Source organism: Felis catus, chromosome B2 (genome assembly GCF_018350175.1).
Source record: "Felis catus isolate Fca126 chromosome B2, F.catus_Fca126_mat1.0, whole genome shotgun sequence".
In the NCBI taxonomy this organism is placed as follows: Eukaryota; Metazoa; Chordata; class Mammalia; order Carnivora; family Felidae; genus Felis; species Felis catus.
Genome location: NC_058372.1, coordinates 4,295,740 through 4,321,940, shown reverse-complemented (window position 1 = coordinate 4,321,940; position 26,201 = coordinate 4,295,740). Strand labels below are relative to the sequence as shown.

At 44.4% G+C, this 26,201-nt stretch overlaps 1 protein-coding gene across 15 annotated transcripts in view; it reads left to right on the top strand.

The window, feature by feature from the left end:
• Nucleotides 1-26,201, top strand: part of CARMIL1 (capping protein regulator and myosin 1 linker 1) — a 310,815-nt gene that overhangs the window by 165,066 nt on the left and 119,548 nt on the right. For all 15 annotated transcript variants that reach the window (XM_045057041.1, XM_045057036.1, XM_045057039.1 and 12 more), the window contains 5 exons: nucleotides 11,125-11,211; nucleotides 18,821-18,924; nucleotides 21,535-21,612; nucleotides 21,747-21,823; nucleotides 22,720-22,824. In XM_045057041.1, coding sequence (XP_044912976.1) covers nucleotides 11,125-11,211; nucleotides 18,821-18,924; nucleotides 21,535-21,612; nucleotides 21,747-21,823; nucleotides 22,720-22,824 — 451 coding nt within the window. The remainder of the gene's footprint in view (nucleotides 1-11,124; nucleotides 11,212-18,820; nucleotides 18,925-21,534; nucleotides 21,613-21,746; nucleotides 21,824-22,719; nucleotides 22,825-26,201) is intronic.

Below are 26,201 nucleotides of genomic sequence, written 5' to 3'. Positions count from 1 at the left end.
CCCGACTCGTGCTGTCTTTCAAAAATAAAAAAAATGTACAAAAAAGAAATTTACATGGAGCACCTGCTTGGGTCAGGCCCACCCAGGACAGTCTCCCTTCCGATGCACTCAAAGTCAACTGATCAGTGGCCCAATCATATCATTAGTCTGCCCCACACACTGGAGGAAATTGTACAGGGCATGCATAGCAGGGAACGGGAATCTTGAGGGCCTATCTTACTATCCTGTCTACCACAAACATCTTTGAATATTTAACCAGGTTTGAATGTGAGGACAGGAAGAAAATGAAGGACTGGCCTTCTTTAGAAGCGTTTGTGTGGGCAGAGGGAAGACTTGGCAGGTTTAGAATGTGAAACTTAAGTATTTGAATTCTCAGCAGGAGAACATTGGTGGGTGGGGTTTAAAAAGAATTAGCTTTATCTCTAGAGGGAGTATTTTGTTTTCATTAGCTGCTGCAAATGTTTTCCAGCCTTGCTGAATGAAAGCCTTTCATCTTGCAATGTTATATATTTGATGAGGATTAATTATTAAACGGAGCTGACAGTACGGATCTAGACACTCAATTCTGCCCTGTGGTCCCGATATAGACATCGTTCTTCCTTGAAAAGGACACCCACTCGTGTGGTATTCAAGCCAAAAATAAAGAGTAACTTCCTAGCATTTAAAGTAGTCCGTCTAAAGGCAGTTTGAGGCTGAATTAGAAAGCGAGATCACATGGAAATCATCCTCACGGAATAAACCACAGCTGAAAATAATGGGTGCGTATCCCTGGAGTAGGGGTTTCTTTGGGGCATAGGAATTTCTTTAGGAAGAAACAGATGTCGTCTCTGTTAGTGAAATGCTAGAAAATCATGAATAGGACGACATGGAAACGTGGAGGTAAATCTACGCGTCGGTTACCGTTTATAGACCTTTATGGCTGTTTTGGTTTGGCTTTTGAGAGGGTGGGACCCAACCATATTTATCCAGTGACGGGATGAAGTCAGTGGAGGGAGGTTGTTGACGGGGGTGGGGGGCAGGTCCTTAAGGATGTGAATCCACAGCGCAGTCGGCCGGGAAGGGACACCCCTTAGTGCCGGGGAAATGCAGTTCAAACCACAGTGAGACCGCAGTTCATAACCAGTAGAAGGGCTCTGATCAGAGTGGGGGTCGGAGAGAACGTGGGAAACGGGAGAACCCGCTTTACGGGCGGGAACGTAAAACGGTGCAGCCCCTTGGCACGCTGGTCGGACGGTCTCTTAAACCGCTAAACACAGATTGGCCACATGACCCGGCAACTCCCCTCCTGGATCTCACCGAAGAGAGACGGAGCCCGTGTTCACGCCCAGACTCGCGAGCGCTTGTCGCCGCGTTCCCCGTGCGAGCCCAACGGTGGAGGCCGCCCTCGTGCCCGCCGTGGACAAGCAGGTGGACACATCGTGGGCGTCTGGACCGTGGCACGCGGCCCAGCGGTGGAGGCGGGTGAGGGGCTGATTCCTGCTCCCGTGTGGTTGAACCTCAGAAACCTTACGTCGGGTGAAAGGAGCCGGACCCAAAAGACCACGTACAGTGAGCTGTGGGCTTCGGAGGAAGGATGCCAGGGAGGCCCAGGGTCTCCTTTGCTGCTGCGAACCCTCCTGGACGGCTTACCCCTCAGCTACGATGTTACCCATCGGACCCCCGTCTTGGGTTTCAACTTCTCCGGTAGCGCTCAGTCATTGTGGCACATCCTAATTACACGCGGACACTTCTCCTCCACCCGCTTCCTTCTCGTCCCTGCCCCTTGTCCTCCGAAGACCTTGGACAACGTCCGTCGAGAAGCCCTTCCTTTAAATTGCGTTTGACTTCAATTCATCTTAATTCTCTTCTGCAGTTTTTCAGTTGCTTTGAAAATCGTGGCCACGTTCGCAGAGACTTCTTTTCTACCGGACCACGCGCTCAAAGATGATGTTTCTGGGCTTCTGTCCACCACATTCCTACCTCTGAGCCCTGATTTCTGGGTCTTTCCATCTACCCGCGGTTCATTCACAGGAGCTAAAGTCACAGGTCGTTCCAAGGATGTTCCCCTCAACTTTGTGCGCACGTACTGACTCGCCAGCATGGTTTCTGCTCACGTAGGCTCAGTTTTTGACACTCCTGAGAATGTTCTCTCAAGCTGAGACGTCCCTTGTTTCGGCCCGTTCTAGATTCATTCACTGATGTACTTGCCGGTGTTCTTGGACAACGGCCAGCACCTATATTTCCTGCCTCCACTCTGGGGGCGGAGCCTCCTGAACACAAATTCCGTGTACTTTTTCTCTTTATTCAGGCTAAGTATCTGAAGATGATGGGTAGTTTTTCTGCTCACGGATGGAAATCCCACCAGGAATCCAACTAAGTGTCAAATACTTATACGAGCCTCCATCCAGGCAAAATATTTCCTGCTTTTTTGTTTCTGAGCTGTTCAGTGACGGTATTTTATGTTCGAAAACAATAAAAAGCATGGGGGGGAGGAATTTATAATTGGAGCGTGTAGCATATACAAGAGACCAAGGAAACACAAAGAAAAGACAGTTTAGCAGCCCAGAAGTCTGAGGAATTTTAACACCAAATGGAATTTGATTTGGTACCTGGGCCATCCACTCCGGGACTCATTTGGAAACTCTCAGAGAGAAAGTTTGGCTCCTCGCTTTGTGATATGAATGTGGATGCAGCAAATTCCTGTTATTTACTGCTCAGTCTCCTTGGGCCATACTTATGTATGAAGGACAGACAGACTTCTCTTGTTAAGGGGCTTGTGGCAGAGGAGGGTAGGGTATGAGTCAATAAGCTGGGGTGTGTGTGTATGTGCATTGCTTTTTGGCTGCTGGGTCCCGTGCTGTCTCTCTGTGTGGAGGACACACACAGCAGTGAGCAGACCACACGCACGTGCACGAGCTCTTACTGTGGATGCAGGGTCGGGGCGGTTCCCCAGCTTTGCTCTTGACCTTCTGTCCCCGTGTGTTTGCAGACTGGAGGTCAAGACCCGCTAGCAGGCCATGAAATCAACCCGATAGCTCATGACCTGCGTTTGAAAAAAAGAAGAGGAAGGACTAGAACAGAATAGAAAATATCAGAGTGCATTTGTCCGGGGAAACTTCGGTTTTAGTTTTCTACTACGTGTGTGTGTGTTTATTTTTGTATGAGGTTCCTTCCTTGGGATGTCAGATCTGTTGCTTTATGTGAGTCATGGTGGAAAAGGCTGAAGAATCTCTGCCCCGGCTCAACTTGATCAACTTTGCCTGATAAGTCCCGGGGCTGACCCAGCGTCTGAGCCACGGTGTCCTGGGTCATTTCCTCGTGACTAACCCTTTGGATCTGACATTACTTTTTGGATCAAAGTTGAGTAGTTTTGGAGAATGCAGCTCTCCTCTCTTGGCTCATTCCACACGCCTGACTTCCTTAGTTGTTACAGACTCCGTGTTCTGTTCTTCCTGCTTGTCCCTCCCAGCAACCCTCGTTTTTTATGGTCTCCGCCTTGTCAGGAATGTCTATCCCTTTCCTCCCCTCACTTTGTTCTAAATTGGATTATTTTGTTTAAAGATGATCTTGAATCCTGTCTCAGAATGTTTTTCTTTTCGGAAATGTTGACCTGAAGTACCCAGATTTTTCCCCCCCCTCTCTGACCATCTGGTGGTGACCATGGTTTGATCTTTCGCAGAAGACAAGACAAACAGATTCTAGAATTGCCGCTTCTATTTTTTGGTGCTTTTCATCTTGCATATCTCTCAGTGTGTACCAGTGGGTTCTGGAATCAAAATACATGGGTTCATTTCCGGGCTTTGCCACTTCCTAGCCGAGTTTCCTTGGACAAGTTACTTAACTGCTGTGTCTCAGGTTCCTCATCTTTGTTTTATTTTTTTGAAATTTTAATTCTAGTATAGTTAATGTACAGTGTTCTGTTAGTTTCAGGGGCACAGTATAGTGATTCAGCAATTCTGTCCCTTAGTGCTCGTCATGATACATATATCTTTAGTATCTTCATCTTGAAAATATTAATAGTACCTACCGCTTAAAGGTGTTCTCAGGATTAAGTGAGATAATACACACGAAGGGAGAAGGATGGCCTGTTACATACTGGGCACTCAATAAATGTTTGCCCTCCCTGCCTCCTTTGATTCATAAAATAGCCTCGTGGAGTAAAACCATACAAATATTATCCTCTTTTTATAAATGAGGAAATCTTGTGTTTACACGGTTTGGACAAAGCTTGTGGAGTCATACCTGATATTAGTCGGCGAGGCTCTGGTCTAGGATTTCCAGAATATCAGCCGACCAAGTGGCCAGTCAGTCTCTAATCCCGTGGTGGTGATTTTCTGATGTGGCCGTCTAGATTTCCTTGGGAAGCGGAAGGAAAGAATTTTATGTGTGCTTCTTGGAAAACATTGGCTTATTCCATAGCATGGCAGTAAATTTTCTGAATCACGCTAATATTTCAAGATACCAGGTTTGTGTGCAACACCTACCGAGCAGAAGGGACTTTTCTTGAGATTCGTGATGTCAGCCATATTTAGTTGATATTTTTAAGGTTACACAAGGTGAAGCAAGGTTTTAAACACCGCCCGCCTTTGGATTTTCGGGTGTTCGAAAGTTCAGTACACTGACTCCATTTTTCCCACTGGTCTTTTATTCCTGTATTCCTAGTTCTTGAACTTTTCTTTTTCTCAGCCTTATTTTTGAAATGGAAATGTTGGCCTGTATTTTGTTTATTCACTTATCTTAGTGTTTCTGGTCTCCAGCGTTCAAATCTACATGCTTTCTGACAAGAACGAGGTCTTCTGTTTGTCCACATCCTTTGCTAGAACTCCACATGCGGGATTTTGTTAAACTGTTCCTATTGGTGTTTTCATTTAACAAGGACCTCCTTAACCTTTTCGTCTACCAGGTGCACCCTTCTGATTCTAGGATATCCAAGTGTTAGAATTCTGTACGGTCTTGTCACAGGTTTTTAAATTCATGCGTGATTAATAGGTTAAATGTGTCGTGTCACATTTAATTTCCTGTCTTTGTAAGTTAATAACATCAGATGGCAGATTATAACACTGAACATTTCATAATTACTTTTTTTATTAGGCATACATGTTTTGAAGCAGAGGAAGCCAAAATAGTTTTGTTTGGAAAGGAGAAGTAAAAATTAGACCATTTTTCCCTCTAAATCTGACACACACTTAAAAAAAAGTCACAAGAAGGGTAATCCATAAAAATTAGACCGTTTTTCTTTCTAAATTTGACACGTGCTTAAAAAAAAAAATCACAAGAAGGGCAATCCATTTCATGAAGTCTCCAAATAAAAAGCTTTTAGAGATAAATTCTGTTTTAATTCACAGCTCTGAGCGCTATGTTTTGCTTTATTTTGGGGAGAGGATGGAGTAGTTCTGGCCAAAAATTGAAACGTCTTTTCTCTCCTTTGTTTGTGGGGAAATGTTTTCCCGATGATCAGTTTGTTCCCTGGCACTCTTGAATAAGTGGCTTCAGAAAAGTACCAGGCAGGTTAATTTTTTTGTTTTTCTTGAGATTTTGGCCGCCAGCCACCCTCATTTTATTCACGTTGCCGAGACTGTTTCTGAAGCCTGCCGGGAAGAAAGAGGATCCTTTGTGTGATAATCTGTTGTTACCTTCTCTCAAAGATCGGTAAAAGTATTGAATCTCTATGATGTACACCCGGAACCGATAGGATGTTGTATGTTGCATGTATGTCAGTTCTCCTGCAATAAAAACTCAATTTCATTCTTGTATTTAAACCAAAATGAACAGTGCTGACCCCATTTATACCTTTTATTCCGTTTGCAGTTAGCAAGGGCATTTCTTTAAAGAAGAAATGTAACATATTTATGACTTACGGGTGCCTAGCACATTAAAACAAAATATTTTGTCGAGAAAAGCTGGTAGCTTAGTCTGAAATTTGACAAAAACTACTTGAAACAGACTGTCCTGTTTCTGCATCGTTAGTCCGCATGTTTTCCTATTCACCTTTTTCCTGCTTTCTTTTCTTTTTTTTTTTTAATTAAAAAAATGAAAAAAAAATTTTTTTTAATGTTTTATTTATTCTTGAGAAAGACAGAGTGTGAGCTGGGGAGGGGCAGAAAGAGAGAGACAGAGACACAGAATCCGGAGCAGGCTCCAGGCTCCGAGCTGTCAGCACAGAGCCCGACGCGGGGCAAAGTCGGACGCTTAACCGACTGAGCCACCCAGGGGCCTCGTCCTGCTTTTTTCTTTTAAGTAAATTATCAAGCCTGACTTTTATTCTCCTTTATTCTAATTCAGGAGCTTCACTTTTTATTACTTCCGTTACTTACGGTGTGGTCATTCAATTTCCAGAGAAAAATATGGCTGGGCTGTTTACTCCTTTTTTTCTTCCTTCCTTTTTGGAAGATAGTTGTTGATTAAGGAATGAACACAGGGGTGGTGTCACCAGTGGTGTAAAATAATTGCTCTATTCCGGCCTTGTGTCTAGTTACATGCATGTGTGGTTTTCTGTGATGTAGCAGGCATGTCTGACACAAAAGAAATTAGTGAAAATGTAGAAAATGGTCATTTTCTCAACAAAGGAAAACAACTCAAAAGTCAACCTGAGCACCGCAAATTGGAAGCTGAATGGTAGGTTTTAACACTGATCTAACATATTTTTCAGCCTAATTTGAAGACATGGGGTATGGGTTTGGGTTATTTTCTTTTTAAAACATTGTCCTAGCATATGCTTTGCTGGGTAGCACCTGCTTACAAAAGTATATAAGAGAATTGGTCATGGGTAGGGCAGTGATAAGTCTTATCATAATTTAAAAGTGAGTATCTGGTATCTTTCCGGATTCCATACATAATTTTTCAAAAAGAGGTTGTTTTTTTTAGAGCAGTTTTAGGTTCTCAGCAGAATTGAGAGGAAGGTACAGAGATTTCCCATATTCTTCCTGCCCCCCTCCCCCCCCCCCCACACTGCTGGCTGCACATGCGTAGCTTCCCTAGTTTATCAGCGTCCCGTCAGAGTGGCACGGTTGTGACAGTCGATGAGCCTCTAATGATTTTAATCCGTTCTAATAGTTGGGTAGTGGTATCTCACTGTTACTTTACTCTGCATTTCCTTGATGACTTAGCGTGTGGAGCGTCTCTTCATATGCTTATTGGCCATTTCTGTAACTTCTTTGGTGAGGGTTCTGTTGGGTCCCTGGCGCATTTGTAAATGGTTTGTTTATCATTGTTGACTTTTGAGAGCTCTTTGTATTTTGGATAAGGGTCCTTGCAAACATTTGCTCCCATTCTGTGGCTTGCCTTTTCATTCTCTTGACATTGCCTTTTGCAGGACAGAACTTCTTAATTTTAACGAAGTCTAGCTTGTCAGTTAGGTCTTTCGTGGAATGTGCCATTGAGGTCGTATCTAAAGAGACATTGGCATGCCCATGGTCATCTACATTTTCTCCTGCCTTCTTACCTTCCGTGCCTAAATTTGGAAGTAAATTTTTTCACTGACGCCTAACGTACGTTCAGAAAAGTCCACAGATCACAAGTTTACATCTTAATGAGTTTTTACAAAGTGAGCATTCTGCAGGAACCACTACCAAGAATGAGACGTGGAACGTTACTCGTGCTTCACAAGCTTGCCTAGTGTTTTGCCCTCTACCACCCGGAAAAGATGGCTCTGATTCTGACTTCTGTTATGATAGGATAGGTTCGCTTTATTTCTTCTTGAACTTCATAAATATAGCATTATATAATATACATTTTTTTTATAGTTGGCAACTTTTGCTTTTCTTTGTGGAGAGGTTTTTAATCATGCATTTATTTTTTTGAATCGATAAAGAGTACTGAGAGTATTTCGCCTTATGTAAGTTTTGGTAAATTGTTTTTTTCATGACAAATTTGTCCATTTCTTCTAAAACGATACATTTTTGACCTACAGAAAAAATTTAACATCCTTTAGTTATATTTGCAATGTCTGTAGAATCTCTACTGGTATTTTTTTTCTTTTTTCCACTTCTCAGTTTGATAGTTTGATCCTTCTCTTTCTCCTTTTTTTTTTTTTTTAAACCAGTCTTCATGGGGCTTATTAATGTTATTAGTTTTTTTTGAAGAACAGGATTTGTTAAAGTCACTTATTTTATGTCTGCTTTCTATTTAATAGATTTCTTCCCTTTCTTACCCTTTTTTCTCCCGTTTTTGGGGATGAAATGGGGATTAGTTTGCTTTTTTTAGTACAAATATCTTGAGAGGGATACTTAGATAATTAGTTTCCAGCTTTATTATTATTATTATTATTATTATTATTATTATTATTATTAACATAAGTATTTAGGAGTATAAATTTTACTCTAAGCATGGCTTTAATTGTATCCCTAAAATGTTGATATCATAGTTTTAAAAATTTTAAATCAAAATATTTTTAAGATTTCCATTATTGGAAAAGAATTTGGAAATCTTTTTTTGGGGGGGGCTCATTTGTTATTTGGAAATATATTGCTTAAGGTCTAATTATTTGGGGATTTTTCTAATTATCTTTTTGCTGTAATTCCTATGTTAATTCCCAATAGTGGTAGCACTTGGAGAATATGCTTTGTGATTTCACAGTAGTTAAGGAATATCCTCTGTATTATTTGTTGAGCTCAGGATATTGTCACTTTTGGTAAATAAAGGCTCCACGTGGACTTTGAAGAAATGTATTCTACCGTTGTTGGGTACAGTGTTTTAAATATACGTCTTTTTTGACTGTGTTCTTGACACGATCTGTGTCTTCATACCCTTTTTGTGTCCATTTTATCATCTACAGAGATGTGTTTAAAACTCTCCCATTGTTGTGAGGTATGGCACACACACACACACACATATATGCGTGTATATAATTATGTATTCTCCTGTTGTTACCATTGGATTTACTTTATACGTTTTGAGACTGTGTTCTTCAGACCGTACAGATTTTAAATTATTACATCTTCTTTATTAGTGAAATGTTTCAATTGTGTCTATGCCTGTTAAAACCTAATTTGTCTTTTATTATTGCAGATATACTAGTTTTCTTTTGGTTAGCGTTTGCAGCATATATCTTTTTATATGCTTTTAGGTTCGCTTCTGAATACACGTACTGCATTTCTGTTTCTTGAAGGCATCTGAGCGGTGCCTGGGTTGCTCAGTCGGTTAAGTGTCCGACTTTGGCTCAGGTCATGATCTCATGGTTCATGAGTTCAAGCCCTGCTTTGGGCTCTGTGCTGACAGGTCAGAGCCTAGAGCCTGCTTCGGTTTCTGTGTCTCCCTCTCTCTCTGCCCCTCCCCTGCTTGCACTCTGTCTCTCTCTCTCTGTCTTTCTCTCTCTCAAAAATAAACATTAAAACAATTTTTTTAAAAAAGCATCTGATATTTTTATTGAGATAATCAATTTTTTGCTTGTTTTGCATATTTAGTACATTTACATTGATTGTAACTATTGATTTTTCTGTATGGCAATCTATAATATGTCTGTTTTCTTTTTTTCCCTTTTTGTCTTTGTTATTTTTTTCTCCTTTTCTTCCTTTTGGATTAATTACACTTTTAAAGTGACTCCCATGGGGCACTTGGGTGGCTCAGTTGGTTAAGTGTCAGACTCTTGCTTTTGGCTCACTGACAGTGTGGAACTTGCTTGTGATTCTCTGTCTTCCTCCCTCTCTGCCCCTCCCCTGCTCATGCTGTTTTTGTCTCGCTCAAACTTTAAAAAAATAATAAAATGATCCCCTTTTCCCTCTATCCCGGTTAACTTATAAGTGATACATTCTTTTACAAGAAAGTGTCAACTAAATAGCCTGCTCCCTCTTTGTAATTAACAATATGGATTAGCATATTCAAATCTCTAAAAATATTCACATTAAAAAAAAAAGACCCGTTTGACATAATTTAATACAGTGATTTTTTTTTAAATTTTTTTTAACGTTTATTAATTTTTGAGACAGAGAGAGACAGAGCATGAACGGAGGAGGGTCAGAGAGAGGGAGACACAGAATCTGAAACAGGCTCCAGGCTCTGAGCTGTCAGCACAGAGCCTGACGCGGGGCTCGAACTCACAGACCGCGAGATCATGACCTGAGCCGAAGTCGGCCGTTTAACCGACTGAGCCACCCAGGCGCCCCAACCCAGTGATTTTCACACTTATTTGGGAAATGCTATGGGGAGGTAAATACGGGCTCTCAGAACTCCCACCATCCTTGGCGAGACACCTGTCTAGACGCTTAGTCAAGCTGCATGACCTTTAGATTCTTTCTACAGTAGTTATTTCTTGATAAACTTTGATAAAATGTGTAGAGAATTTGGGGTTATATAATAGGGCAGCCACGAGCCTGGTATTTCCTTATCAGCTCATGGAATTTGAGAATTAGCCTAGGAGACCATATGGTTAATATTGTTTCAGGAACCTTCCCAGGGACATGCCCCTGGGAAGGTGATAACTCACATGTAGCAGGAAGTTGGTTGAAAGACCTATACGAAGGACATAGAGTCACGTATCACTTACTCCTCCCAGGGAACGTCTGTTGTCACTGCAATCCTTGAATGGATGAACTAGGGTTCACCATTTCCCGGTCTGGTCTTTCAATTTAGAGGCTATCTGGTTTTTAATACTGTGAATTTTCAAGTTACACAGCCCACCTTTAAGAAGATAAACACACTCAGATGCTTTGTCTGCGGTTGTTAGCTAGAAGCTAATTAAGTATTGGAATCCGTGCGCTAAAAGTGAAGCTGTTATCTGAATAGTTAACATTATACCATTTTCTTGACAATAATTAAGTAGCACGCATGTGCTCACCCAGTGGAGTGATCAACTCATTAAGACACAGGTTAAAAAGAAGCAATTATGTCACTCTTCCTGAGTATTTGCATTTGAAATAGGACTATAGAGAAGAGGGTAACACTTCAGTTCAAAGAAACACATCTCTAATGGTAAAGTTTTGATATTGTTATGCTTAATTAAACGGTCTTCCTTTTTTCCTATCCTTTCTGCAGGATGAAAAAAAAAAAAGATGTGTGATGGTAGATAATTAGAAAATAAAGTCTGATGTTGGAAAGAAAGAATGATTCCACTTAAATTGGAATCAAGTTTAGGTTAATTTTTAGTCCTTATAAAACAAGTGTAATTCTGAGAACTTGAAAATGTTAATAATCTTTTTTTTCCTTTCTCAGGTGTATCCTCTTTAAGTATTCAATTTGCCAAACTCCCAAAGGGATTAAAGCATTTAAATTTATCTAAAACCTCATTGTCACCTAAAGGTACAGTATATCTTATTTGTTTTATGTCTGTGATATTTCTGCTACACCATGCTACCTTTCAAAAGTTAGAATTATTACTCCGTTATGTACCTGCATACGTATCGCAGTTCTCTGACTGTTACAAGATAAAGAAATTCTGTAATTGGAGTGCTCATTGTCTAAGGCGAAATGCTTTCAGTAAAGAATCATTTCGAAATACAGTCTTTATAACTTCTTCACTTTCAGCCAGGGAGTGCCGCTTCCTGGGCTGCTTCCGGCCTCACATTCCCAGAGGCAGCTGGTTGTGTTTTCTTGTTTCATCCTTGGAAGAACTTCAGCCTTCCCCTCTGCTTCCCCTGCCCCCGCCCCCTTAAAAACCTGCTGTCAGATGGACGGTCTCTGCCCAGTCACACTGTAACTCTACACCCTCTCTCCTGCTCTGGAAATTGCCTTTCCTTTGCCGGGTTCTCTTCTGACCCCACTTACCCTCCTCTCCGGGATCTAGGTTGCTCAGCAAATCCTACCCGTTCTCTTAACGTTTCCACATTAGCACCCCTGTAATACTTGAAATACTGCTGCAGGCATTGTGCCTGTGTACCTGCTTTGTCTTCTGCTTGCAAAGTCTCTCTCTCTTCCTATACAGGGAAACCTGCCTCTTCCCTCCTTCGTATCTCGTATCTCTCTTTCCCGTGTGCCTCCTTGACTACTCGCACCAAGCACTTCCCTTCTGATGCTTCTGGTCACCAGACGCGTGGAGGTTTTCAGTCACGCCAAGCGATTCTCTGTGACGCCAGCTGGGTGACCCACAATTTAACTCAGTTCTGACACTATCTACCCAGAGGTTGCATCAGAGCCCGCACATTAAGGGCTCAGTCCCACAAGATTGCTCCCATTCCCCTCCGGACGCCATTTGCAAGCCTAGGTTATTGGAAGTTCCAGAGACCTCACCTTGGGGTTGATTCATTGGCTAGAGCGGCTCACAGAACTCAGGGAAGCACTCGTGTTTACTCATCTCTTAAAGGATATGATGAAGGACACAGAGGAGCAACCAGGTGAGGAGATACACTGGGCGAGGTCTGATAGGGTCCTGAGCCAGGAGCGTCTGTGGAGCTGGGGTGCTCCCCACTCCTGGTGTGGATGTGTTCGCCAGCCTGGAAAGTCCCCAGAACCTGTGCTATTGACATTGTAGGGAGGCTCCCTCAAACTGACGTGATCAATGACTAACTCCGTCTCCAGCGCTCTTCCTGGAGGTGGGAGGTGGAGGAACTTAAAAATTTCAAGCTTCTAATCATGGTTTGGTCACTGTGGGGACCAGCCCCATCCAGGATCCCACCCTGGGTCACCCCATTCAGCAAAAGATGTCCCCAGTGCTCTTATGACTTGGGAAATGCCAAGGGTTTAGGGAGCTCTGTGCCAGGAATGGGGCAGAGACCAATATATGTGTATTTTCTGTTCTCTCACACATCACCTTAAATTCTTGGAGAGCTTCAGCTTTTTTTTTTTTTTTTTTAAATAAAACACTCATCTGTGATGGTCTCTTCTGAGACGTATCCCTATTCCCGTGACCTCAGTAGAAGTGCTCTTTTGTGTTACTTCTACAATACGTGACTGATCGCATCATTACTTCTGCATCCGACGTTACTACATAAATGCTGTGTTCCCCTCCTAGAAAGGGGCTACCCTGTCCCCTCTTATCTCCATGTCTCCGGCGCCTGGCACAGTGCCTGGGCCACGGTCGTGTTTAATGACAGTTTCTTGAATTGAACAATGTGCCATTTCTTTTTTTTTAACATATATGTTTTTAATGTTTATTGTTGAGAGAGAGGGAGCACGAGCAGGGGAAGGGCAGAGAGAATGGGACAGAGGATCCCAAGTGGGTTCTACAGTGATAGGACAGAGCCCGACACGGGGCTTGAGCTCACGAACCGTGCGATCATGACCTGAGCCGAAGTTGGACGCTTAACCGACTGAGCCACCCAGGCGCCCCAAAAGACTTGGCATTTCTTAAACGTGTCACTGTCTTCCGAGGGCTGTATGCGGAGGGCCTGAGTGTCAGTTCTCAAGCAGGGGGCCTGGGGGGCCTGATTTTTTCACTTAACACGAACATGTCTTCGCAAGGGCCTGGTTCCTCGCTTACGTCATTTGTGAGACGGAATTAAGCGTAGCTACCTCATGAGAGGCGGGGACACCAAGTAAGCTCATTTACATACAGAGGGCACAGGGGCCTGTACCACCATCATCGGTATCGTCCGCCGCATCTTGCTGTGTCACATGTTGTCACATGCTTTCAACCCCGGTGTCCGCACCCACAGATCTGGTGAATTCCTGCTCCCGCTCAAGATTGCGCTTGTGTCTCGCTTTCTCCTTGAAGCCTTCTCTCAGTCCCACCCAGCGCAGTCAGAGTCTCCTCCCTCTCTGTCCCATAGCCCTTGGCAAATTCCTGTTTTAGCATGTTTCCCACGGTGTGTTGATTGTGTCCTAGCCCGGAGCTTCCGGACAGTCAGGGCTTTGCCTCACGCGTTGCCGTGTCCCTGGCGCTGGGCCATTGCGGGTTCTTACCGAATATGTCACAGGTAGAGCACAGTGGTCCCTTGGTGATGTCCTACCCATGCCGACCATACAGTTACTCTAAGAATGATTTCAAATTGGGGTGGTTTGTGCAAGCCCCATGATTTCACGTGCAGACATTTAGATTTAGGCGCCAAGGTGACTTTTCAAAGGGGAACATTTTTCCAGGAGTCCCTGTTTCCTGTGCCGATGCCTGAAGCTGTCCAGAGATCATCAAGCTGAGTGCAGGCCCACGATGTTACCACTCTCTACTTCTAATCTGTTTCGTAGAAACCTTCTGATGATCATCAGTGCACTGTCAGTTTACGGCAGAGACTTAGAAGATCCTGCAAAGCGTGAATAAGAAGGCCACAATTCCTCGCAATGCTGTCACCAAACCATGACGAGACTGTCACTGTTGACAGCTCGGCGCCCATGCTTCCATACTGTTCTGTCTGTACGTAGTTTATCTCTGTGCCTACGTGCAGACGCATGTGCGCATATGGTATTCCACTGCACTTACCATTTCATAAACTTTTCTTCCCACCCAGGAGTGTATTGTGATCCACTATGACCGCAAACCCTTGATTACTGTCAGGGGCTTCATGCCGTTCCAGTGCGTGGAAGACGTTCCCTACTTTACATAAATGATCTGTGACCATACGTTTACTTGGTTTCTAATTCTTCAGTAATGCACACAGTGCTCACATGACTTCCCTGTGTTACTATCGATCATTTGTTACTTTCTTATTTAGGAGAAATCACATAGAACTGCTGGGTCAAAAAGGGTGTGCATTTTTGTAAAGCTTTCTTTTGATGTTTATTGTCAAGCTGTCCTCTGAGTTACTTGTACCAATCTCCACGTTCCCACCGCCCCTCGATGCTGTTCTCCTTTGTTGTTTGTCAATCATATCAGCCAAAGTGTTCTGATACTTTAATTTTGCTTTCTTCTCTTAGTGCTTAGGTGTATTCTCTCCCCCCTCCCAGCCCACCCCCATATCTTAGTCACGTGTCTTTCTTTTGAAGGAAGTTGCTAGTTTCCATCCATCGTTGCCTCTCTGTTTGCCATATTAACCTTTTTTCTTAATTTATGTGAATTCCCTACATGTTAAAAGTATTAATCATTCATCATGTGTCCATAGGTGTCACTTAAAAAATTTTTTTTAAGTTTATTTATTTGAGAGAGAGAGAGAGAGAGAGAGAGAGCAGGGGAGGGGCAGAGAGAGAGGGAGGATCCCAAGCAGCCTCCATGAGGTCAGTGTACAAAGCCCGACGCAGGGCTCAAACCCAATAAACTGTGAGATCATGACCTGAGCCAAAATCCAGAGTCGGACATTTACATGACTAAGCCACCCAGATGCCCCATAACTTTTTAAAATTTATTTATTTTTTGTTGAGGTATAATTGACATATAACATGATACTAGTTTCTGGCGTCCAACGTAATGATTTGATATCTGTATTTATTGTGAAGAAACAGTCACCGTAGTAAGTCGAGCTAACGTCTGTCAACACACATAGTTGTATTTTTTTTTCCCCCAGGTGATGGGAACTTTTAAGATTCTACTCTTAGCAGCTTTCAAGTACCCAGTACGGTATTAACTATAATCACCATGCTGTGTGGTCTCTTTTTTTAGAATAGAGGTACTTTTAAAAAACAACTTGAATTTATTTATTTTAATGTATGTGTTCATTACTGTGAAACAGATAGGGGGATGTGGAGATCATTTATTGTCCCAAGGACAAGTGTGGGGTCTGGGGTGCCTCCATGCCACCACTCGCTGTGTTCCTATGTCTCAGGGGTCGTGAGAGTGGGTGGGGCCCCGTCCTCTTCCTTGGGGGTGACCTTCCTTCACAAGTAAAGGTCACCACACCATGTTTCTCTCTTCTCTGCAATAAAATGCGTGTTTTGAGAATTAATATTGTTTAATGATATTGTGGCCCAGATGATTTTACGCTGCCCTTCCTAAGATGGATATCTTGAAATGCTGGGGATTTTGTTTTTAATGGATTTCTTAAAAGGATTTCATTATTCTTGCAGACTTTTCCCATTGTATCTGAAAGGTTTGCAGATTCACAATAACTCAGATTCCTTTGCAGTTTTAATCTTCTGCTGAATTTGACTAACGTTTGTATTTTAATTCTATGAAAACATTTACGTTCATGGCTCCGTAATTCAAGACAGATTTTTTTTTTAAATCTCCCCATGACATCCCCACTGTCTCCACATACCCTTTCTCTTCCTCAGATGTTAGCTCAATGAGAGTTTTCTGGATTTCTAGTAAATGTCCTGCTGGTTGCCAGATTATGTCAAGGCAGGGCCATCTGGTACCACCTTTTTTCCAGCTGTAAACACTCCAATAATAAATACAAAGAACGGTCACAATCACTAGACGGCCAGAATCGAGAACGGCATGTGAATCTGTGTTTAGTTTGGGCTGTAAGAGCCCTGATTGTTTCCATCCTATATTTTTGTAATTTCCTGCTCTTAGTGTGCTTGTTAACACGGGCCTCACGTGGATGTGGCCTCAAGAGGTGGGAGAGGAAGTCCTTCGTTCTGTTTCGGGAGCACGAAGCCGAGCGGAGGACGTAATTCTCTCCTGATTCCGTTCAGATGTTGGCCCGCTGCCAAGCACCCGCGCTCATCAAGGAGCGTTTTGCTGTCGAGACTAATTTGACTTTCTGATTTCGGAATTTATTTCTCAAGTTTTGGTATAACCTCCCTAAGGAAGTGGTTTTACAAATGGTTTTGTTGACGAGAGAGAGTCTGGTATTCTCCAGGTTACGCCCTTGCGAGGCACGCTAATGCTGCGGAATAGTGCAGACTGATGGAAGTTGGTCATTTGAAGAATCGTAGGCGTTACCTTCAGAAATTCACCTTCTAGAGTCCATTACAAGTTCCTTTTATCTCGCGTAATTCATCAAATCTCCAGCTTCTTCATTGCCCTGCACCTGTTTCTTAACCTCTTTGACGGTACTGACCTCACCGGATGGTGATTACTTGACCGTGTCTCCCACCGCACTGGCTTCTAGAGGGTAAGATAGGACCCCCTGGGCCTCCGGAGCCCATGCCTGGTCGGCAGTAGGCTTTCGATAAAGTTCTGTGGCGGTGAATAGGTATTTCTTGTGTAGTCTGATGTTTCATGCTGGAATTTATTCCTTTTCCTTCTTGATGGTCTTTGGAAGTTTTTGAGGGTAACGAATGGATCTTATTGATGTTTATTTCCCAATCCCCAGCAGTTATAAACGTTTTATGAGTGCTAAATAAATGTTGAATTGACCGCCAAGAATTTCTCCCCCGCCCCCAGGACTTAACTAAGATGTTTTCCCTCCACACCTCTGCATCTTCTCCCTCTGCATACCCAAGTGCACCCTCACCCTTGAGAAGTGGCTCACTCGCCTTTATCAGGCACGTCCTGCAGTGGGTTCTTGTAACTACCTGGTCTTACCTAAAAGAGAAGATAATAACCCCTTCATCAGTACGATACACCAGGCATTCTAAAGTTAGAGCAGAGGACTGCTCCGGGGTGGGGCTGTATTTGGAACCCTCTGCTTCTTTCTTGGAGCGCCTGGCTGCAGCCTGCCGCTGTGACCAGTTCTGGCTGTCGTTGGAAGACCCCACCCTCGTCCTTTCTCCTGAGGAAGACTCTGTGTGAGGTGGACGAACACCCCCTTCCCTGTCTCCCTGTAGGGTGGTTAAGACTGGCTGGGGTTTTCAAGGAGAATGGTACTGGAAAAAGAATTACAAATGTGCATCCAATTTAGAAATAGCCATATTTCCAAAATACATAGATTGGAACCGTGAACTGTAGAAACGTGAGGAGCTTTACCTTGAGAATGAGCATCAGTGCTGATGTGTGTGTTGACCCCTTTGAAGCCCAGTGAGCCACCAGACTGTCTGGGCCCCCACTTTGTATGCAGTGGGAACCTCCTAGAGCCTCTCTTCCCTCTTGGAGAGAAGCGGCCTGATGAAGAGCTGCCTACTGCAAGGCCAACAGGCCATGACTGTTACCCACACAGAAAAGAACGTGGCTCTGTCCTCACGGAACATTCTTGCCCTCCTTGTGTATTTATTCTTTGTTTTTGGAGGTTGGTAATACCCGTTCAGTTCAGCTCAGTTGACTTTGACTTGAGCCATTTACGTTTCATGTGTAAGCAGTGTATGGAGTGTTAATTATCCATTTTTCTTTCCGCTTCTTTCCTACATTGTATACAGATCTTTTTTTTTTCGCTCTTTGTAAAAATTCATTTCCCTCTGAATTTTGCCCTGAGCACGTATACGATATATTAGGTAGACCAGTGATCTACATCCAGTGTTAGCTTCTAAGTACTTTAGTTTAGTCCCTGCAGCTGTTTCCAATTTTCCACTTTCTCTCCAGCGGCTTTTGGGGAGGGGGGCTTTTCCCGTATTCTCCCTCTCCCAGTCTCCATCCTCTCTCCACTCACAAAAGCACCTCCCTTCCTGCGCCTTCTCTCTCCCCAAGGTCACTTCTCCGTGCCACGTACCTGCTGAATTCTGTGGTTCAGGTTGTGCCGACTGTTGTGTTGATCCTCCAGTCGGTTTTCTAGGAGTGTAGGATGGTTCAGTGTTAGTCTGGCTGTATTTCATGGATATGAGACACACAAAAAACTTCCATGCTGTTCTGCCATCTTGGCTCCTCCCTCCCAGCTTCTAAGTACTTTAAATAGGCTGAAGTGCCGAAATATGTACCCACCTCGCTTAAATCCTGTGCGCTAAGTCAGGAACACCTAGCAGAATTAAGAGAAAGATAGAAATGACCAGTCAGACTTGTGTGCATCATATTAAGACTTCAAAGTCAAATCCTTCCCGTCCACATCAGAAGAAGAGCTGAACGAAGCCAATTCTGTCTCTTTCCCCTACTCGGTGAGAGGGCTGTGTCTGTGAATAACCTGTTCTTTCTGAGGGGATGTCAAAAGAAGATACTCCTACCTTTTGGGGACGGTACTTGTGGGTCACCTCAGTCCTGCCATTTGATGTGGCTGCTGGGTCATGTATAGAAACTCCCAAACCTCATTGTGTTCCCTGGAATGGATATTGAGCCTGTATCTTCTCCATGTTGCAGGGGTGAATAGCCTTTCTCAGTTCCTCAGTGCCAACCCGTTGACCGCCACCACCCTTACCCATCTCGACCTCTCAGGGAACGTCCTCCGCGGAGATGACCTCTCGGTAGGTTTTCCTTCCCCACGGGCAGGTTCAAAGCCGCTGTATTCCATAAGCCTGGAATAATTTCCAAACATGGCTGTCCTCATCTCCCCTTATAACACTTTCAGATCATTTAGTGACGAGCTTACGAGCTGTTTTAGAGAAAAATTTCAGAGCCTTCCTTAATTAAGTGTAGTCTAACACGTAGGTATATTTACCCCCTTCACTTAATGTTGCTGAACTACAAATTCTTTTTGGATATACTTTTTCTGACGGACCTTTTTTCTCTTCATTTGAACCATTATTGCGCCTATGAAAGTTGATACGAGAGATTGGAAATGTAAACTGAATGATTTTGTCATTAGATAATACTGTTGAGACAGGTGAGTTTTTTAATAGTTAGTTGGAGGAGGATATGGCATAAAGTCCTCTCCTATATTCCACAAACATAGTAGGGTGAGTGGAGAGTCGGCAATAAATTGGGGCCGCTCTTTAAGGAAGTTGGAGCGTGCCTTCTTATGTCTCTCATGTGTGGATTTCCCTGTAAGGCAAGGAAGATTGCCACTGTCCTTTTTGTAGGATTTTTTTCCCCTCTGCCTGATACTCGAAATCATTTTAAGTGATTCTGTTTCCTGGGATGCCGTGGCTTTTTTTTTTTTTTTTTGATGTTTGTTTATTTTTGAGAGTGTGAGCCGGGGAGGGACAGAGAGAGATGGGGACAGAGGGTCCGAGGCAGGCTCTGGGCTGACAGCAGCGAGCCCAGCTCGGGGGCTTGAACTCATGAACTGTTAGATCATGACCAGAGCTGAGGCCAGACGCTTAACCAGCTGAGCCACCCAGTCGCCTCCCCTGAGGGGCCACGGCTTTTTCCATGCGTTGCCCCATTTTAGTTGTCACCTTCAGTGATGATTCGTAAACGTGCTCCTTCCCAAGATGAAACAAGGAGTCCAGTGTGAAACCACTAACACATTACAGTGACAAAGTAGAGGACTAGAGAGAGCAATAACAGAGAGTCTGAAGATTAAATAATAAGACTCTGCTAACATAGGGGCATTAGTGGTCACTCAAGAGAGCACAGTAGCTCAGGACTTTTTCTCTGGCCAGGAGTGGGTCTTGTCCCCCAGCTTGCCTCTGGGGAAGAAGTAGAATGATGAGCCTGGGTGAGTGGGCCTCAGCCCCAGACAGGCTGATGTTCTGGGATCCCTGCAGCAGGTGCAGGGAGGGGCTTACCCAGCCCCGTGCCTTCAGGGCCAGCGGCCAAGCAGGACCTGCCTCTTTGGACGAGTGTTGGCCAAGTAGGGTCTTGTCACCAACGGAGGGTGATTAGAGCTCCCCCAGCTGGTAGCCGGGAGTAAAACCACAGGCAGAGCCTGAGAGAAGCAGAGATCTTTAGGGAAGCGAGAGCAAATTATTTTTCTGAATCAGAACTTCTCATAATGCAGTCTGCTGTGTGTGTGTGTGTGTGTGTGTGTGTGTGTGTGTGTGTGTCTAGTGAAAGTACTTCTAGGCTAATCATTTGCTTTTCTGAGTTCCTTGGTAGAGAGGAGTTTTCTCAGGCATCATATAGCCAAGCTGCTGCACTGTGAGTCTTTGCTAAGGACGAGGGCATCTCAGCATAAGCTTGTTTGTTTTTGCAAGGACCTGGTGTCATCCAGTGAGGCACAGGACCGTTAGCTATTTGCCTGGTGTTGGGAGCTTGGACTTGGTTATTGTGGACTCTGGCAGTTTCTACTCAACACGGGGCGATTAGAGAACAACAGGGCTCTTAAACTTGTTTGATGGTCTTGCACAGGGATAAGGAGAGACTTTAGGCACCGTGACCCCTTGAATGGTGACGTGTCTTAGCTCTATGTGAGATTAAACCTAAGCGAATAGTGCCATCAGACCCTTTCTTGTTAGATTTTGGAAGTAACTAAGGATAGAAAAATCACGGTGTTGGACAGAAGAGAGTATAGCCCGAGACCATCTTACGGTGCAAACTGAAGTTGGTGGATCTTTGAACACTTTCAAAAGTGATTAGCATTTTGATAGGGCGAGCGCTATGCAGGTGATGTTTTAATCTCAGCAGTTGAAATTAATTAGCATCGCTCCAAAATGATGAAAGTGGAGCTAATCAGGAAAACTAAGTCATGTGTAACAAAAAGGGGGTTGGCGGCCAAGAGTTCCTTTGGCCTTTTTTTTTTTTTAAACTCAAACGTAATTTTATTTAAAAAAAGTGGGGTTTTTTTGTGTGTTTATTTACTTTTGAGAGAGAGACAGACACAGAGCGTGAGCAGGGGAGGGGCAGAGAGAGAGGGAGACACAGAATGGGAAGCAGGCCCCAGACTCCGAGCTGTCAGCACAGAGCCCGACACAGGGCTCGAACTCACGAGCTGTGAGATCATGACCAGAGCCGAAGTCGGCCGCCCAACCGACTGAGCCACCCAGGCGCCCCAAACATAATTTTATTTTAAATATTCTTGGCAATACTGCTCTCAGGGAAGGCAATGGAATGACATTAAATTCTGCTAATCCTCTTGGGAAGAGTAGAGAATGAATACGGGAGGATTTGGGCAACTTCATTTTAAAATATTGACTGTGTGTGTGTGTGTTTCCAGATCCTAATGTGTTTTTTTTTTTTTTTTTTATTTCAAGTCCATGTACAATTTTTTGGCCCAGCCAAATGCCATTGCTCACCTGGATTTATCCAATACCGAATGTTCCCTGGACATGGTAATATTTTTTGATATTGCTCTGGCGGTCTCAGAACAGCCATTTGGGCGGGATACGGAGGGCTTTCTCTCTAACAAAATATTCCCCTAGATCTAGAAATACTTGGAACTAAGAGTGCCTTCTTTCTTTTTCAGGTCTGTACAGCTCTTCTCCGAGGCTGCCTTCAATATTTAGCTGTGCTCAACCTCTCCAGAGCTGTCTTTTCTCACCGGTATGGGTTTGTACCTCCATCACTGTCACCTAGGACTGCCTTCCTCTCAGAGAAGGTTGTAGCGAGGTGGAAATGGAGGGATGAGGGATGCGTGTTGTGCGTGAAGGAAGGTGACCTTAAACCATCATCTACGAATATGAGCCTTAAAAGTGCAAGTTTTTGTGTCTTTTCTCACGGTAGTCTGATGTTCTCGGTGACCCCAGTCTGCCTGTGAGAACTGTCTGATAACTGCTGCTCTTATGCGGATGGGCACTGTCCCTTAATAGAGTACAAACTCTTTAAAAAATTTTTTTCATATTTATTTTTGAGAGAGAGAGAAAGAGAAGAGTGTGAGCCGGGGAGGGGCAGAGAGCGACAGAGGCACAGAATCCGAAGCAGGCTCCAGGCTCGGAGCGGTCAGCACAGAGCCCGACGCGGGGCTCGAACTCACAAACTGTGAGGTCATGACCTGAGCCGAAGTCAAACGCTTAACCGACTGAGCCACCCAGGCGTCCACAGTATAAACTCTTTTAGAAGGTACTTCTCAACAATGAACTTGGAAGCAAGTAAGAACAACGAGTATAGCCATCCCCAGATGAATGTGTTCGAATTTGTACAAGTGGAGATCTGTGGGTAAAACACAATGAGCCCATTGGCTACAAAGAATATAGCGGTAGCTTTAAGGACTTTATGAAATGTCTTCGCTTCTCTGACATCACTCCTTTGATGGGGTTGGCTTTGTTTGGCTTTGAGACATTTTGTTTCTTCTTACCTTTGATTTTCTCCCGAAAATATAATGGATTCCCAGGTTATTTCACAGAGTCCGAATAACCCAACGGGGAATTTCGCCAAGCCGGAAGCGGGGTACCGGGCCGGAAGCATCCCTGCTCCTGTGACCCTCCCGTTTTGTTTTCCAGGAAAGGAAAAGAAGTGCCCCCCTCCTTCAAGCAGTTTTTTAGTAGCTCCTTGTCTCTGATGCAGCTGAACCTTTCTGGCACCAAACTGTCTCCTGAGCCCTTGAAGTGAGTGCTTAGTTCATGTTCTCCACACCTCTTGGTTTTTGGCTTTGGGGTTTTATTTTTCCTTTTCAGGTTTTTATTTAAATCCTAGTCAGTGGGCATACCGTGCAGTATTGGGTTCAGGAGTAGAATTCAGTGAGTCATCCTTACGTACAACACCCAGTGCTCATCACAGGTGCCCATCCAGCCCATCCCCCACCCGTCTCCCTCCACCAACCCTCACTTTGTTCCCTATAGTTAAGCATCTCTCGTGGTTTGTTTTCCTCTCTCTCTCTCTCTTTTTTCCCCCATCCCATAGCGTTTCAAGTTGTTTGTTATTATGAATGTGCTTGAGGGAAGGGAAGAAGACACAAAATCCTAAGACAGACAAGGCAGATGAAAATCCCTTTTTTCACTTCGGGGCACAAAAAGAAATTACATTCTTTTTGCCTACCTCGTGCACTGTTGATATTATTTGCATCTTCTATGAAAAAAAAATCTTCCTTTGTTTTGTGACCTTGGCAGTTGTCAGTGACTTTCTTAGAAGTTGTGTTCCCAGGTACCACTGCCTTTATATTAACCTCTGTTGGGCCTGTTTGATGTATATTCACGTGTGTATATATGTGTTGCAGTTAATATTTATTCTACATATCTCTACTAACCATAGTAACCTCTATACACAGTGTGTATGCAACAGAGTCAGGTTTTAGGTGCTGTGGTTCCTGAATTACCCAGGTCAGTATAGGCTGTCTGTTTCATGTTTTTACTTAGCGGCCATCTTAGGTTATGGGTAATACCCTCGTGGGGGGCCTGGTGGTGAAGTTAAACTCTTGAGGTAAGATAAGGTTCGAGGCTACTTTGACATCCTTGAAATCTCTGTTCTGCATTGCCAGCAATTAAGGAAAAGGGCTATGAGATCAAATTCTCTTTGAGCCTAAAGAACATATTTTCAAGTAGTTACGAGTACCCACATTGTCACATATGCTCAAGCGCGCGCACAGATTTCTCCTTTCCCCAGCCGGCGTGTCAATGAGCATTTAATTCTTCCCTTGCCATTTGTATGAGATGTTACGATTGATGTCTGCTATTCATCTTACTAGAAAATTAATCTTCATGTAAGTCGTAAGGTGCCCTTTTCCTTTTTCTTTTTGAGAGGCGTGAGAGTCCTGGTTGCAGTATCTCACATGGCCCCTTAAGACTCAAACAAGGGATGCCCCTAAGAACAGTAGATCTAGGCAAGTGCAAAGACAAAAAACCGACAGTATGGCAGGCCTTTTTTTTTTTTCCACATTGAATTAATATATTAGAGGTCCATAAATGTAAGCCAAAAAAGTCTCACGATGAGGCTCTTTGTGTGGATATTAACAAAACTAGCACGATCAATATTCCAAAGGGGGAACCATTATACTTTACTCACACTCATTTACATATTCATTTCACTGCTATTGATGGAGCATTCACAGTGTCCCAGATGCAAGGAGGGCACTGGGTAGAAAGGGAATCCGGTCGTGATCCTTGCCCGCAGTGTACCAACTGGAGAACCGCTTATTCAAAACTGTTTTGGTGACAGGTGCACAGTATTCTCGTTCTTTCCGTGTCCTTGATCCCTGTGCAATACAGAGTAGCTCTTTGTTGGTTAGTGTAATTGATTTTATAGAATATTCCACACCACAGCCATGGATTTCCTATACCGTTTGTTATAGAGACTTCTAAATATTATATTTCAACGTTAATTTGTAATTGTTAAATCTTGTGACCTGTTGTTGTTTATGTGAGCATTTAATCGTGTTCTGTTGGTAGCCTCGTCCACTCTGTGTTTTACTACCGAAAATTTCCGTGTGAGGGAAAAGGCTCCGTGGCTGAAGATTCTGTAGGCAAAATTCTGTACATACATTTAATGTGATGCTGACACCGGGAAAGATAGAACCGAGGTGTTCGGGGTTCCCTGTGAGGGGGCGGGATGGCAGAGAGCTTGCAGAGCGTGACCCTGAACTAGACCCTGAACCGGCTGCTTGAATGTGGGCCGGCACCTGCAGTGTCGATGGCACTTGGGAGACGGTGTTCCGATTCCTGGTTTGCTGCTGAGGAAGCAGAGGCCCAGGAAGCTCAGTAATTTGCCCAAAGTCACGGTCGCAGGTCGGGTTTCCAGAGGAGCCGACCTGGGGATGGAACATAGCACGTAGGAGACACAGGCCGGGCCTTTCTGTTCCCGTGCTGAGCAGCCTTGGGGTAGTCTACGTCTGGAAGGAGACGTGGCCCCGGGTGAGGCACTTGTCTTCAGTCAAGACCACCCCTGAGAAGTGACCGCAGAGGGGGTTCTGGGAGGCGCATCGCAGAGCCCCCTGTTGCCACCGGCTCCGTACGTTCCTGTCCCCGCCTCGGTCCACTGGGCCAGGAGCGGGGGACGGAGACCCTGGTGTGTTGAAGGACCGGGGGTCAGCAGCCCTAAGAGGCTATGCTACAGGGACGCACCGTTTTCTGAGAGAAGCCCTCCCAGTTGGGACAGAACAGTATTCTGCAGGCAGGTCCCACCATTTGGGCGTTCTTCAGAAGCGACACCCAGAATAGGACTGCTTGCGTCCTAGTTGCGCCCTCGCTTGCAGACTGGTCGGCCACGGTGAAGCACTTGGGGCCTTCGATAAGGAACGTGGGGGCGCCCTTCCTCGCGTTTGCTAAAATCTTCAGAATAGCGAGGTTCACGTGCGCCCCAAGCACGCTCCTCGCTCAGAGCGAGGCCCGAGTTCCCATTTACCGCTCGCGCTTGCGCTTTCTTCCCCCTGGTCCCCGTGTGTCTGTGCCCTTCTTCACCCCGCATCACATCGTGCCCTTCTCCCATCTCCCCGACTGTGGACTTCTAATAAACCCATTATGTGTGCCCCTGAGAACTCATAACTAGCACCTCATCTCCAGGGCGGGTGAGGTTAAATACAGATTCCTGTCTTAGCCGGTGTTGCACTAACGATGGAGGATTGAAGACGATAACGGATAAGGCGGTTTTTCCATCCCTGGGTTAAAAGTAATCACACTTACCGCTGTAGGGTTTTCCCCAGTGCGTGCTGGGCTTTGCCGTTCGTTGTTGAGTTTGGTTTTGTTCAACTGAGGGCAGTTGCTGTTGCTGGTTTGTATTTACCAGTCTTGGGAGCCGTTACGTCCTCATCACGGGCCTTCTGTACTGTAGTTAAGTATCTTAAAGCGCATCATTGGTTCCTCGGCCTTAATCTACATACGGGAAAAGTAGGAAGAATCTCCCTTCCATCTAAGCATTGTAAAACCATAGTGTTCAAATACGTGGCTAGGTTCTAGAAACTTTGCAAACGGTAGAACTCAAAGGGACCTCTTTGGTAATAGGCTGACGCTCCCATTTTGCTGATGAGCACCTGAGACAAGAGAGGACAGGGAGG